This window comes from Budorcas taxicolor, chromosome 25, assembly GCF_023091745.1.
Source record: "Budorcas taxicolor isolate Tak-1 chromosome 25, Takin1.1, whole genome shotgun sequence".
Classification (NCBI taxonomy): domain Eukaryota; kingdom Metazoa; phylum Chordata; class Mammalia; order Artiodactyla; family Bovidae; genus Budorcas; species Budorcas taxicolor.
Genome location: NC_068934.1, coordinates 45259509 through 45274683, shown reverse-complemented (window position 1 = coordinate 45274683; position 15175 = coordinate 45259509). Strand labels below are relative to the sequence as shown.

Sequence of the window (15175 nt, the reverse complement as noted above, 5' to 3'; positions counted from 1 at the left end):
GACTCTGCATATCCAGATTTAGAGGTGATGGCAAAATTCTGTTGCTGATGGGAACCTAAAAATGACCCTCCTTCCCCCTCCCTAGGACTTGATCCCACCACCCTGCTGGGAGCAAATGAGACGTGAGGCCAAGGCCACAAAGAACCACACAAATTGCGAAGATGGTGGTGGTTTCCAATATTTATTTTTCTGGTTATAAAAGTAATACATGAAGAGCACTGGATTGGGAGAGGTTTTGAATCCTGCAGGATTTAGACAGGTCACTTTCTCAGAACTTGTATTTCCTCATCTGGGAAGCCAGACAAGGAGCCTTGCCCACCCTGCAGAAGGCAGTGTAGATCAAATGAGATAACACAAGGGAAGCACTGGTAAGCTGGAAAGTGCTGACAAATGGAAGGGTTTAGTGTCACCACCCCTGGCTGAGGTAGCACCAAGGTCCAGGCTCCTGCCCCTCTCCCGGGCCCACAAAAAGGGGGCCACTTACAGCCTTGGTTTGATCAAGTCGGGGAGGGGCCTCACAGGTGCCTTAAGCCTGGCCAGATGGGGCTTCACTGGGGCCCCTTCCAGCACTGGGCATCAGCTGTGGCCAGCTGGGTGAGGATCTTCTCCAACTCGGGCCCATCCTCTAGGAAGCGCTCAGAGAAGGATCGGATGAGGCCTGCAGCTGAGGCCTCGTACTCAAGAAGTTGTACTTCTGAGCCTGGGGAGGAGATGGAGAAAAAAAAAGCAGCAGGAAAAGGTTTTAATAGGGAAACAGAATCATAATTGTAATCATAGAAGCAGCTAGTTGTCTTCCTGAGTTTTTACCATGTGCCAAAAATTGTGCTCAATATTTCATTATCTAACTGACTCCATAATCCTATGAGATAGGAAACATTAAAGGGGGAGTATTCAATGAATTGCTGCATTCATTCATTCACTTAATAAAGATTTATAACTGTGCCATGTTAGGTGAAACAGATACAGTCCTTGGCCTCCAGGAGCTTACAGTCCAGGAACTGCTTCATCTCCATCTACTGTGGGGCCCCGGGCAAGTTTCTTAACGTAAGCCTCAGTTTCCTCATCTGGAAAGTGGGGGCAAGCACAGTACATCTCTCAAGAAGCTGTGGTGATTAAATATAATATAATGGGTAGAGGGCGCACTCACCAAGTGCTAGCTATCATAAGCATCACGATCTCTGAACCTACTTCATCATCTGTCAACTGTTCCAACGGCACCCATCCAACCTATGTGGTGTTCTGAATACTCATGGGAAGCACTTCCTTCTAACATCCCTCCACTTCTCTACCTGCTCACAGTGCCTCATTGTACTCTGTGGCCTTATGGGATGTATGCAGCTAAGAGCGCAGGCTCTGAGCTCGGATGGCCCGAGTTCAAATCCTGGTCCTGCCAGCCACTCACTTTGTGACCTCAAATACACAGCCCTTCTGTGTCTCAGTTTCCAGCTGAAAAGGGGGAAACTTCCTCATTTAAGTTGTTGGGAGTTGATCTGTGGAGAGTTTTTACCCAGACTCTGGCACATGGAAGTCCTCAAAAGTGAGCTATTAATACAATCACCACCACCCTCACCATCACCTTTGAAAATTCAACCTGTTCTTTGGGCCTCAAAGTTTACCCCCTACCTCCTCCCCAAACCCACCTTTCCCCAGTTCTCTCAAAGGTAGATATGATCTTCCCTTCTCTAAGTGTTCACACCACTGTTTGTGACTTTTGGGCACCTATGAACACTTCCCTTGTAAGACCATTTCTCTCTCTGTCTTATTCCCAATGCGCTGAGAACGACTTGAAGAAAGGAGTCCATCCCCAAGGCCTGCCCAGAGCTGGACAGTCAAAGCGATGATGATCTTGTCCATGTAATGGGCACTTGCTGGGAGCCTGGTATAATCCACTTTCACTCACTGACAGGCACTGAGCGGCTCCCGTGGGCCAGGCCCTGTGCTAGGTGCCGGAGACATGCTGTTCCTGCTGCCATGGAGAGGAGCAGAAAGGAAAATGGCAAAGTGGCAGCCGCCATGAAGAAGAGGAAGCTGGGTGATAGCTCAGAGGGTGTGCCTGCAGGGTGGGCAGCCAGGGCAGAGGGCTGGCAAACCCATGACACCTCTGGAGCACAGAATGGAGTTTGTATTGTTTTTTAACTATTTTAAAGTGTTTTTTAATTTTAATTATTCTTTTTGTTTTTGGCTGCACCATGCAGCTTGCATGGGGGATTGAAACCAAGCCCCGGCAGTGGAAGCGCTAAGTCCCAACCACTGGGCCACCAGGGAATTCCCTAGAATTTGGAATAAACCTTTTACATTCTTTTTCCTCACCAGGAGGAGGTAAGTATTTCATTTAACCCTCACAGCTTCCCGTGACTATCGTAGTGAGGAGCAAATGCTCTTAATCTTACTCTTGGTTCCTCCAGTAAAAAGCTGTAAGCCTTGAGTAATGGATTCTCTGTGCCTCGGTTTCCTTACCTGTAAAATGGGGGTAATAATACCTATACCTCAGCGGGTATTGTGAGTATTTAAAGGGTCAATCCCTGGAATACACTTAGAACTTGAAGGAAGGACTCAGGTTGTCTAGTGTCAGCGCACAATCTACACGGGCTTTATGAATGAAGACACCCAAGCTCAGAAAGGTTAAGTGAATAGGCCAAGGTTGCAGCGCAGTTCTGAAGCTCATGTTTTAACCACAGCCTGGCACCACCTCATCTCAAGTGCCTCACATGCCAGTGTCAGGAAACGTGAGGCAAGGGATGAGAGGAGAGTGAATGTAACAGGGTGCTGGCACCCCCAGGATTGAACACAGGCCCCAGGAATGCAAGCGCTGCGTCTTAACTGCTGTAATGCCAGGGAATTCCCCAGAGTAGAGTTTAGGCTAAACCTCTGAAATGCTCTCTCCTCACCAGGAGGAGGTAATTATTGCATTTAACTCTCACACTTACCCATGACTATGGAGGTGCAAATGCTGTTAATACAAAAGGTATAAGTGCGTGGCTGACGGGGTCAGGGCTTTTGGAAATGGCAGCATCACTTGAGGAGGGGAGAGGGGCCACGGGGCTGCTGACCTCTGCTCTGACTTGACTGCTCTCAGCCCGCTGGGTTCCTCCTCTCTGCCTCACCTGACCTCGCTCCCGGGCCCCACCAGGCCTCGCTCCAGCACGATGCCTGGCCTCCTCTGAAGCCCGGGGTGTTTCTGTTTCACTAGCCCCTGCTCTGCTGGCCGCCCTCAACCTTCTGTTGCCATCTCACACAAGCAGCCTGACCGTGTGTGTGTGTGTGTGTGTGTGTGTGTGTGTGTGTGTGGCGGGGGGGTGGCCTGTGATGGTGGTGGACGCGAAGGTGTGGGCCTGAGGTATGGCATGGGGAGGACTGGGCTGGGAGGGAGAGGCCAAGACAGGAGCCACCTCGAGTAGCCTATCCCGAGCTGCGGGGTCAGTTCCAGGCCTCCTTTGTGCTCCAGGAGGGCCCTCTATCACAGGGCCCAGGAGTCCATTACCTTCGAGCCGAGTGTTGGGCTGAACAATGAGCTTCCGGGCTTCCTTGCGGAGCAGCACCGTGTCCCTGAGGGAGAGAAAGCACTCGGGGGGCGCATCGGTGACCGCCGCATACCCCTCATACAGGGCCCGGCCTCCGGCCACGTCCCCCGTGGACTTCAGCACCTGTGGGAAGGCAGGAGTTAGTGCCTTTGGACAGATGCCCTCCGTGAATTCACGGGGCTTTGCCAAGAGCCACAGCCAGCGGCGCCCTGCCCTAGACCGCATCTATTGTCTCTCAGGCATGCAGATCACGTGTTAGCACTGAGTAGGGTCCATAATAAGGTGAAGCTAATGGTTCCCTTTGATTGTCTCACTTGAACTGTACACAAGGAGGGTAGTAACATTATCTTCTTTTTAAAAACTTTTTTTATTTTTACCGTGACAAATGTTCAGACAATATATTCTTAAGTGAAATTCGCTCAATTGTGTCCAACTCTTTGCAACTCTGTGGACTATGGCCTGCCAGACTCCTTTGTCCATGGAATTTTCCAGGTAAGAATATTGGAGTGGGTAGCCATTCCTTTCTCCAGGGGATCTTCCCGACCCAGGGATCGAACCCAGGTCTCCTGCACTGCCAGCAGATTCTTTACCACCTGAGCCACCAGGGAAGCCCAATATATTCTTAGTGTTCAATAAATACTTTTTCTTGGTTGCATGGTATGTGGGATTTTATTTCCCTGACCAGAAATTGAACTCTCACTCCCTGCAGTAGGAGCTCAGAGTCAACCACGGAAGTCCCCACCCTCTTTTTAAAATAAAACATTTCATTTCAAAAAAAAAAAAAATACAGTACCTACCTTATAAAGAATGACACCCACACCACCACCACCCAGCTTAAGAGCTATTCACATCATCCCTCCCTGACTGCACCCCGTGGCCTCCCCCGCCTGAGGAATCAGCACTTGACTTTGTGCTTATTAGCCTCTTGTTTTCCCTGAGTTTTACTCTCAATTCATGTTACATTTTTGCCCACATCCTGTGATTTGCTTTTTCTGCTCGAATTACGCCTGAGATTCGCCTGTGTTTGTGAGTGCAGTGTATAGTCCCGTAGCTATACTTACAAACACGCCACAGTCCTGTCTCTTCCACTGTTGATGTATAACCTGTGATTTTTGCCCTCCGAGGCTGATCTGGATGTATTGTATGTCTCCTGGTGATCAGGGGCAGGTTTTCCCAGGAGAATCAAGGTCTGGATAATGCTCATCCTTAAAGGATGATGCCCGTATTGTTTTCCAGACTTGCTGCACCTGTTTTCACTCCCAGAGGCAGGGGGGTGGCACTCCATCCGGCTCGGCTCACCAGGGTGATGTTGACAGGTTTTCATGTTGCCGAGCTGGTGGGTGGAAATCTCATGTGGTTTCAGTTGTGTTTTCCTGATGACTAATGAGATGGAACAACATCCCACAAGTTGGTGGGTTATTTATTTTCCTCTTCGGTTCATGAGCTTTGCCTATTTTTCTGTTAGGCTGTTTTTTCTTCAGGTTTTGGGGAAAGTTCTTTATATATTTAGCTGCTAACCTTTCGTTAACTCATATGTGATAAACACCCTATCCTAGTTTAAGATGCATCTTCTCACCTTCTTTATGGTAAGTTTTGATGAATAAAAGTTATCATTATCAGTATTACTTGTCCACATGGTGCAGCTTGTGAAATCTTAGTTTCCTGACCAGGGATTGAATCCGTGCCCCTGAGGTGGAAGTGCAGAGTCCTATCCACTGGGCCACCAGGGAATTTCTAGTCTATATTTCTAGACACAGGTTTTGCTTGCCATTCTTGGAATTTCGTGAGCTTCTTTGGATTTCTGAGTTGGGTCTTTCGTCAGTTCTATGAAATGCTCAGTCATTATCTCTTGTAAAATTCCTTCTTTTCTCTCTCCTTCTTGGAATTTCAGTTCATGTACATTAGATCTTTTCACACTATCCTTCATGTCTTTTTTTTTTTTTTTTTAATGTTTATTTATTTCATGCACTGGGTCTTAGTTGTGATTTTTTGTCTTTCTTGTGGCATTTGGGATCTTTATTTGCAGCATGTGAGATCTAGTTCCCCAACCAGGGATTAAACCCAGGCCCCCAGTATTGGGAGTGCAGAGTCATAGCCACTGGACTACCAGGGGTCTCCCTCCTCCATGTCTCTTAATTTCTTCTAAATTTTCTATCTTTGTGTCTCTGTGCTACATGCTCTGGACATCCCCTGGTGGCTCAGACGGTGAAGAATCCACCTGCAATGCAGGAGTCCTAGGTTCAATTCCTGGGTCGGGAAGATCCCCTGGAGAAGGGCATGTCTACCCACTCCAGTATTCTTGCCTGGAGAATCCCACGGACAGAGAAGCCTGGCGGGCTCCAGTCCATGGGGTCGCATAGAGTTGGACACAACTGAAGTGACTTAGCACACATGATGCTCGCTCTGTAACTTCTCTTATCTTCAGCTGGATCTAAAATCTGTTTAAGGTGCCTATTTTTAGTTTCAGTGATTATAAAGATTAGGACTAAGAGATCTAGTTGGCTCTCTTCCAAATAACTGACATTTGTGGCTCTGATCCTTACTTATTCTGCCAATTTGCCGCTGGCAAAGTAGGACTAGGGCACCCTCTGGGTAAGCCTCCTCCTCTTAGGCCCAGGGGTAGAATGATTTTCCCTAGCTCTGCAGGAATTAAAACTGTCTGGGAACTCCTGGGAGAAGGTTAGAGAGACTGTCTCACCTTTCTCTCTTTTGCATAATACTTAACACCCAGCGTGTGAACATAGATTCATGAAGTGGACATGTTAGCCACCAGGAGCTTCAACCAGAGAGCTGGCAACAGGGGTGTCCACGGGAGCCAGGTGGTATCATGAGTGAGTGACTTAGGCATGTACAGGAAACAGGAAGTGGACCTGGCAGAATGGAGAGTGGAGCACGTGTAGATAGCCAAACGCAGTGGCCATGGCTCAGTTCCAGGGAGTTAAGTCTATTGATGGCAGGCCCTCCAAGAAGCCAGAAATACAGATTTATATCTCACCTCATTGGGTTTTACAATATGGGTGAGCCAAAGCTATGACTATTTGTAATCCCGTGGCTGAAGGCTTTCCCTGTGGAAAAGCCTCCATCTTCCCTGCTGGCTAGCTCTTTGCTGTGCTCTTGGGTTTTCCTAGGGGGCTAGTGAAAGAAACAGCCGCACCAAAAAATGCTTCCATGTTCTGTATCTCCTGTTCCATGTTCTGTATGATCTGTAAAGCCACCGCTGTGGACACTGTCCATTCTGCTGAATGAATGATCCTGGACAAAGATCCACCTGCTTCAGTCTCTAAGACGGAATGCTCTGTGTTCAGTCACTAAGTCACAGTTCAATACTGGCCTAGGGTTTGGTGGATTTGATTCCTTTATCTAGGGACATTATTATTATTAATAAACTGTTTTGAAATAATTTTAGATTTACAGAAAAGCCACAAAGATAGCCCAGAGAGTTCCCATGGGCTCCTGGCCCAGTTTCATCTGTTGTCAACATTGGGCAAAATGTGTACGTTACTTTTAACTAAACTCTAGACTTTATTGAGAGTTCACTCATTTTCCCACGAATGTCTGCTTTCTATTCCACAATCAAATCTGGGACATGGCACTGCCTTGGGCATCCAATATTTTTTCATTTCTAATTTTATTTTACTTTCATGGCCAAACATATATCTTTTAAGGAAAAATGCCTTAAATCCCTTCTGGAAATAGGTGGGAGTATAATCGTAGAGAGATATTTGCTGAATTGAAGGCTGGGCCTTCTTCAGGTTGGCAAAGCCAGCAGGACCCTGTTCTGATGGAAGGCACTGCCCAGTAAGGAGTGGGTCACCATCAGGGGTTCTCCAGCCTTGCTGAGTGTCAGGATCACCTGGAAGGCTAGTAAACATGCAGGTTTTGGGGCCTTGCACTCAGAGTTTCTGAATCAGGGGGTCTGGTGTGGGGTCTGAGAATCTGCATGTTCTGGGTGCTCCTGCTGCTGTTAGTCCCTGGACCACACTTGGTGTCACACCAGCTTGGATAACGTGATTTTTATTGCTTTGCTGCTGCTAAGTCGCTTCAGTCATGTCTGACTCTGTGTGACCCCATGGACGGCAGCACACCAGGCTCCCCAGTCCCTGGGATTCTCCAGGCAAGAACACTGGAGTGGGTTGCCATGTTCTTCTCCAATGCATGAAAATAAAAAGTGAAAGTGAAGTCGCTCAGTCGTGTCAGACTCTTAGCGACCCCATGGACTGCAGCCCATCAGGCTCCTCCGTCCATGGGATTTGCCAGGCAAGAGTACTAGAGTGGGGTGCCATTGCCTTCTCCATTTTATTGCTCAGTTCTGTATATATGTTGTTTCATTGAATTCCTGCCAGGGGAGGCAGGTGATATATTTAACAGATGAGAAAAGTGGAGGGCAGCAAGGCAATTACACAGCTGGTTAGTCCTGGCACCAGAACCCCAAAAGGTCTCTTGACTCTAAACATCCCAACATGGGAGAGAAACCAGGACTGCAGTGAACACTGTCTTTCCCTCCTTCACTCACCAAGCTCCAGGCTTCCTCCTTTTTTGTCCCTCATCCCACTAACCTCCTTCCACTCCCAAGACCAGCCTTTACGCTCTGATTCTTCTGCACTCAGATCTTTTCACAGCTGCTTCCTCCTTGGCACTCCCATTTCCGGCTTAAACACAACCTACTCCAAGAAGCCTTCCCTGTTACAGAGTGCGCAGCCAGGCTGAGTTGGAGGGAGCCTCCGAGGCAAGAGGCCCCTGCTTACCTGGAGTCTCCTCAGGAACCTCTCCAGGGCAGGTTTGCCCACCGTCCGGATCTTGTCGCGATCAAGGCGGACCCGGGCATCGGGGCGCCCATCGGAGCCTGTGGTGGGAGTGACGGTAACCAATCCCTCGCCAGCCTCCAGCAAGACCCTCAGGATCACAAACCGGGCCTGCATGTGGGCCTGCCAGGGCCAAAGAGAAAGGAATCATTTGTAGGCCCAAGATAAGAAGTATTGAGTTGGCCAAAAAACTCGTTGAGGTTTCTCCTTAAGATGTTGCGGGAATGATCTTTGGCCAACCCAGTATGAAGAGTTCGTTCCAAGGCCTGACGTATCATATGTGCTTGCTAACTGTCAATCATTATTGTCATTTTATCCTCTCCCACCCTGTGGGTCCTTTGGTGTTTAATTCCTCTCCCCTCAAATGCTTCCCTTCTCCTCTCACAAGGAAGGGCAGGCTGCCCTGGGGCACAGGGAGGCCATTTCCAGGCAGGACCCAGAGCCTTGCGCCCCCTCGTCACCCACCCTGCCCTCTTCTGCTCCACACCCTGCCCTGATGACAGGAGTTACCCCAGAAGGTTCCTTGCTACCCCGAGCCACTTTCTCCTCCACAATCCTGTTTGCAGTCAGTTCTGTGGGATCAAGAGGGCATCTTAATCCCCAGTTTACAGACGACAAAACAGAGGCCCAGAGAGGTGAAGTGACTTGCTCAGGGTCACAGAGCTGGTAAGAGAGAGCAAGGACTAACCCAAGTTTCCTGACTCTAAAATGTGTGTTCTTTTGATGACCCAATATTGCCTCCTCAAAATAGACTTCGCTGACTTTTTAAAAGATTTCTATTGCTTACCCTGTTCCTTTCTTTCTTTCTTTTTTTTTAATTTTTGCTTTGAATTTCTTTTTTTTTTTAAACTAATTAATCAATTAATTTGGCTGCACCAGGTCTTTGTTGTGGCATGCAGAATCTTTAGTCGTGGCATGTGGGATCTAGTTCCCCAACCAGGTATTGAACCCAGCCCCTCTGCAGCGGAAGTACAGAGTCTTAGCCACTGGAACACCAAGGAAGTCCCTGCCTACCCTGTTTCCAAAGTACATCTCATAGCCAAACAGTGTAGTCTAATGGCTCTGGAGGCAGTTTGCTTGGATTCAAATTCTGACTCTGTTACTTGGCAGCAAGTTACTTAATCTCTTTGTGCCTCCATTTCCTCATCTCTAAAATGAAGGTAACAACAGTACCTACCACCTAGGCTGACACTGGGGACAAATGGGTCAGTTCATATAAACTGGTTAGAACCTAGTGGCACACAGTGAGTCCTATGCATCATCTGTTAGTGGTCATAGTAACATCATCTCATCTGATTCTTCCTTAAAGGTGGGCAAGAAGACGATTACTCCCATTTTACAGGCAGGAACACTGAGGCTTACAACAGGGATGTGACTTGCCCTCACACGTGCTAAGAGTTTGGGATCAACCCAGTTCATGTGCCTCATAGGTACAGTTGTCCCATCCCTACACCCAGAATCCTGGTCTTGGTCCCCAGGACAGACCCTTCCCTTCTGAGGGGTCCCCCAGCCCCTACCTGTCTCCAGCTGGAGGCCTCAGGGGTGTAGAACTCCAGAGCAAGCAGCCCGGCACGAACCATGTTGAGCCAGTTTACGTAGACCACATCTTCTGCATCAGCCCCCTCAAAGCCAAAGATCCTGGGGGAGCGAGGGAAGAGGTGGCGGAGCAGGGTCAGAGGCGGCCTGGGCCTTGCCCTCCCTGCCAGCACCCCCCATCCACAGAGGAGCACTCCCACCCCCCACCCGGGGCTGCGGCTCATACTCCAGCACTCGGGGGTGGAGGCAGAGATAGAGGCCCACGCTCTCCGCTCGGCACTCTTCGTAGCTGGAGGCGATGGTGCTGAACTTGCTGTCCCAGGTCTCCCCGCTCCGGTACCAGCTCTGGATCTGGGAGGGGGAGCCCAGAAAGCAGGCTTTAGGGGTGGCTGCCACTCTACCTGGGCCCCCTTCCCCGTACCCTGGAGCTCCACCCAGGCCACCGTCACCTGCTCCCCTGTCTCCGGGTTGATCACAGTTTCCTGGTCGAAGTTGAATGTTCCTTTCTCGTCCTGCAGGAGAAGGGTCATGAACGTTGGGCAGGTGAGGGTGGGGTACCCCAGGGCCCAGGTTAGGCCTTCAGCCGGGGATCCAAGGGGCTCAGAAAGGCAGCCAGGGAGCAGCGAGCAGACAGCAGGAGAGGCAGGTCCATGACATGCGGTGGCCTCCACACCTGCTCTGTGACACCTCTCAGAGCCCCCAGAGGTAGAAGAACCTGAGGCACCTACCCCGCTGCACAGAGAGCAACACTATGGGCTGGGGATCAGGGAGAGAGATGTGCAGAAAGTCACGTGAAGACCCAGACCCAGTATCTCCAGACTCCAGCTGGAGATGTCCCAGTGGGTGGGCCATGAGGCCTGGTGGCTCCTCACCTTTGTGGTCCCTCTGCTGCAGAGAAGCCACAGCACGTGATTCTCTACTTTGAAAGCAGCACCCTCACCATCCTCTCCATGGGCCAAGTGTCATTCGTGCACCAGCCTTTTAACCCTTTAAGTCATCTTCCTGCTGCTGCTGCTGCTGCTGCTAAGTCGCTTCAGTCGTGTCTGACTCTGTGCGACCCCACAGATGGCAGCCCACCAGGCTCTGCCATCCCTGGGATTCTCCAGGCAAGAACACTGGAGTGGGTTGCCATTTCCTTCTCCAATGCATGACAGTGAAAAGTGAAAGTGAAGTTGCTCAGTCGTGTGTGACTCTTAGCAACCCCATGGACTGCAGCCTGCCAGGCTCCTCTGTCCATGGGATTTTCCAGGCAAGAGTACTGGAGTGGGGTGCCATTGCCTTCTCCGAGTCATCTTCCTAGGAAGTTTCTGTTATTATCCCGCTTCACAAAGGAGGAACCTAAGGCTCAGAGACTAAGAACCCCAGAGCAGAATTAGAGCACACAATATCTGTGCACTATGTCTCAACAACAACACCCATTTCCAGAGGGCCTACTGGGTACCAGGCAAATCCCAGGGCTTCACCTTTATTCCTCACAAGAGCCATGTAGGAGTCAGGAAACCCATTTTACAGATGGGCCAACTGAGGCTCAGGGAGAGGACATGACTGAATAAGACCACAGAGGGGCTATGTTTGTCGCCACTTCCCTGGGACTTCGAAGCCAAGACAAAGCCCAATGCTCCCCCTATCAGCTGCCCTCTGGATCCTCTGACTTCCAGGCCCAACTGATCCCCATTCAGGGAGGCAGCCATGCCCCCAAGAGGAGCAGACCCCACCCCGCCTGCCTCCAGTCCACAGTGGGCTCCGCCTGGCCTGCTAACTAGGCTGTTTCTCATATTCCCTGAGTAGGTGTTGAGGGGGCTCTAGCCACTCTGGCTGGCCCACAGGAAGGGGGAGCTCCCTACAATACCTGGAAAAGTACAGGCTCCAGGGAACAGCAGTGCAAAGACAGTGCTGCAGCCTCAGGACTGGGGGCGTCCAGACACCGCCCCTGCCCGGCTTTTCTGCTCCTGGGGCTGCCTGGGTCATACTCTCAGGGCAGGCTTCCTGGGCCTGAGCCAAGCAAGTCCTTCTGTGTGGGAGACTCTGGGTGGGGGGCCTCCGCTGGCCTGTCCTACAGATCTCACTTAATCCTGGGACATCTTAAAGGAGGGTGAGACACTGGGAGCCAAGACTCGGCCAGCTTCCCCACTCCAGGGAGCTGATTATGGGGAAGGGGAGCCATAGGGCCTAGAACTGGGGAGGGTCCCGCTGGTACCAGCACTAGCCCCTTATTCTTTTTTTTTTAATTTATTTATTTGGCTGTGCTGGGTCTTAATTTTGGCATGCAGGATCATTTAGCTGTGGGATCCTTAGCAGTAAGAAGGATCTTTAGTTGTGGCATGTGAACCCGGTTTCGGCACGTGATCTAGTTCCCTGACCAAGGATTGAACCCGGGCCCCTGCATTGGGAGCGCAGAGTCTTAACCACTAGACTGCTGGGGAAGCCCCTGGTCTCGAGTTCTTACCTGCACGAAGAGCTTGCCGCTGCCGTGGCCCAGCAGCTCGTGCAGCCCCACCTGCACGTCAAAGGAGGGTCCTTTCCAGCGGATGTACAGGTCCTGCCAAGACAAGCAGAGACCCACACTGCCCACTGCCCCACCACGGTCACACAGCCTGCCCACGGCCCCCGTGCCAGCCTGAGGGCCCAACGTGAGGCACACATCTGCTAAAGGTCTACCACCTGCCAGCCCCACAATGGGCACTGCAGAGCCCATCTCATCCTGGCAACCACCCACGAGGAAAGGGCTGCCTCCACTGTTTGCTGGCTGGGGAAACAGGTTCCAAAGACCCGAGGTCACACAGCGGGGAAGCAGCAGAGCTGGGCCTGAAGCCCCGTCCTTTTCCCTGCTCTGGCCTGTTCCGCCCTCCTGCGTCAGCTGAGGTCAGGCCCGGCCCCATGCCAGTGCCCACCTTGTCCTCCTCCTCCAGGAAGGTGAGTTTCTCCCGCTGCGTGGCATAGGCCACGGCCAGCACGTTCCCCAGGGACACGTTCTTAAACCCTTCTGTCTGCCTCAGGTCATCATCTGGAAAAGGTGGGAAGGGGACCAGGGAGAAAAGGGCAAGGGCAAAGGTCAAGGGTCACAGGCAAGGAGTCAGAGGGACAGGCTGGGAATGTAAGTGGAGCAGGGTGATGTGTGGCCAGGGCGAGTGTGTGGAGGGGGAGGGGGTGACTCTCAGTGGCATCTCCTAGGGGGTTTGGGGAGCCCCCGTCTTGTTCAGGCAGGGATGGGGGTGGGCAGGACCCTCCGGGGAAGCTCACAGTTGGGGATGTTGATGCCGGCGGGAATGCCGGAGCCGGCGAAGGTGAGAACGTCCAGGGAGGTGAAGTCGGGGGTGAGGAACTTGTCTTTCTCAAAGGCTGGGGGCCAGGGCAGCTCCTTCAGCAGCTGCTCTGCACTTGCCACCAGCCACTCAAACTTGGCACTCATGGCCTTGTTCACCATGGCCACGAAGCCTGTGGGGGAGAGAGGGGCTGTGAGAGGGCAGGGTTGGGGGATCCCACACCCTCCTCCTCTCCTCTAATAGCCTTTCAGCCATTATGCAGGCATTGACTGCCTGCTGGGCGCAGTGAGCCTGTGCTGGCCACTCGGGAGAACCTGCGCCTACGCTTTGCCTTCATGGAGGTCCCTGTTTTGGGAAGAGCAGGGTACAGAGAAGAGGCTCTGCTGAGTAACAACTGAAGTGGATCTTTTTAAACTTCTTAAAACTTTTTTTGGCAATGCCAGGTGGCTTGTGGGATCTTAGTTCCCTGATCAGGAGCCACAGCAGGGAAAGCATGGAGTCCTAACCCACTGGACTACCAGGGAGTGCCCTGAGATGGCTCTTAAAGGGGTATGTGGGGAGTAGTACCTCGTGGGTGATGGGGAAAGGATCAAGGATCAGATGCCCAGTGGAAGGGACTATGTGAGCAAAAAAAGATGCTCTTCTTTTTGGGGGGACTGTGAGCTGTCCTGCACGGCTAGAGCTCCTGGCTTACACGGTGGTGAGTGAGGCTACTGCACTGGAGGGCTGGGGCTGATTCTTTCATATTTAATACAGTTAAGAGTTCCTGGCTCAAAGCACTATTTTCAAAATTGCACTCTACAGAACACATTTTCTATGAGAGCCTTCAAAAAGAAAGACCTCCCTGGTCAAAGAAGTTTGGGTAACACTATACACACTATCTCCAACTTCTTAAAGGCTCTCAATGCACATGTGCATATTAAAGGTACTGAGGAGTCCTGCAAGCAGAGACTCTTTGCTGTTCCATACTGAATCTTCTTTTTTTTTTTTTGACTGTAGCATGAAGGATCTTAGTTCCCTGAATCTTTCTTCCTTCTTTTTGTTTTTTGGCTGTAGTATGCAGGATCTTAGTTCCCTGACAAGGGATCAAACCCATGTCCCCTGCAGTGGAAGCATGGAGTCTGAAGTGCTGGACCGTCAGGGAAGTCCCTGAATAATTCCTGCTAACTCTGCATAGACTACACCCTGGAAAAGCCTGACCTAGACTAAGGAAGGGGACAACCTTGGCCAAGGGATGGGCTTGGCAAAGGCTCCCTATCTGGATTTACTCTGTCTGATGAAACCACCACACCAGGGCAAGAAGAAAGGATGATAAAAATAGCAAAGCACAAAAAGCAAACTGGGGATTATTAAAAAATCAGGGGACAGCTATGTGATGGCACACCACGCAGCTGGCAGACATGGAGTACAATACCAAATGTTATGGGAAATTTATGATATATTAAGAATACTGTACACCTATTTAAAAGAATGTGGCAGGTCTATATATACTGATAGGAAAAGATATCCGAGATACATGACTAAGTGAAAAAAGCAAGTGACAGAATATACAGAATATAATCTCATTTACCCAGATGACTTAAAAGGAACATGTGTGTGTATGTGTGTGTGCAAATGCTTAAATAAAGGTCTAGAAGGACCTGTACTCAACTGTGAACTCTGGTGACCTTTGGAGGGGAGTGATATAGGAGAGGTAGTGAAAGGATTTCACATTTTATCCTACACACGACTACTCTTCCAATTACTTACAAGTGTGGATTTTTAAATTATACACGTACATTTCTAAGCATCGCTCTCTATAAAAGCAAAAGACAAAAAGTACATTCCAAACTTTAATTTTGGGGTGGGTGCAGTCACAGTTGATTATTTTTGGTGTGTGTTTTCATAATTTTTGACCATGAACATGGATTACTTTTCTAATAATCATGATGAGTTATGTACAAAGGGGGAACCTCCGAGACTGAGGCTGCTGCGACTTGGGCTTGGGCACAAAGGCCGAGGCAGCCTGCCATTTGCCCTGGGATGACAGCAGCCAAGTTCACAGTCACAGCGC

At 50.4% G+C, this 15175-nt stretch overlaps 1 protein-coding gene across 3 annotated transcripts in view; it reads right to left on the bottom strand.

Moving 5' to 3' along the window:
- Positions 1-164: 164 nt before the first annotated feature.
- The window catches only part of DPP3 (dipeptidyl peptidase 3), a 32762-nt gene continuing 17751 nt past the window's right edge, over positions 165-15175 (bottom strand). For all 3 annotated transcript variants that reach the window (XM_052661821.1, XM_052661822.1, XM_052661823.1), the window contains exons 10-18: positions 13100-13294; positions 12751-12863; positions 12306-12398; positions 10309-10371; positions 10086-10210; positions 9841-9961; positions 8267-8446; positions 3482-3644; positions 165-700 (exon numbers count right to left, since the gene is read on the bottom strand). In XM_052661821.1, the coding sequence (XP_052517781.1) occupies positions 549-700; positions 3482-3644; positions 8267-8446; positions 9841-9961; positions 10086-10210; positions 10309-10371; positions 12306-12398; positions 12751-12863; positions 13100-13294 (1205 nt within the window). In that variant the 3' untranslated portion in view covers positions 165-548. The remainder of the gene's footprint in view (positions 701-3481; positions 3645-8266; positions 8447-9840; positions 9962-10085; positions 10211-10308; positions 10372-12305; positions 12399-12750; positions 12864-13099; positions 13295-15175) is intronic.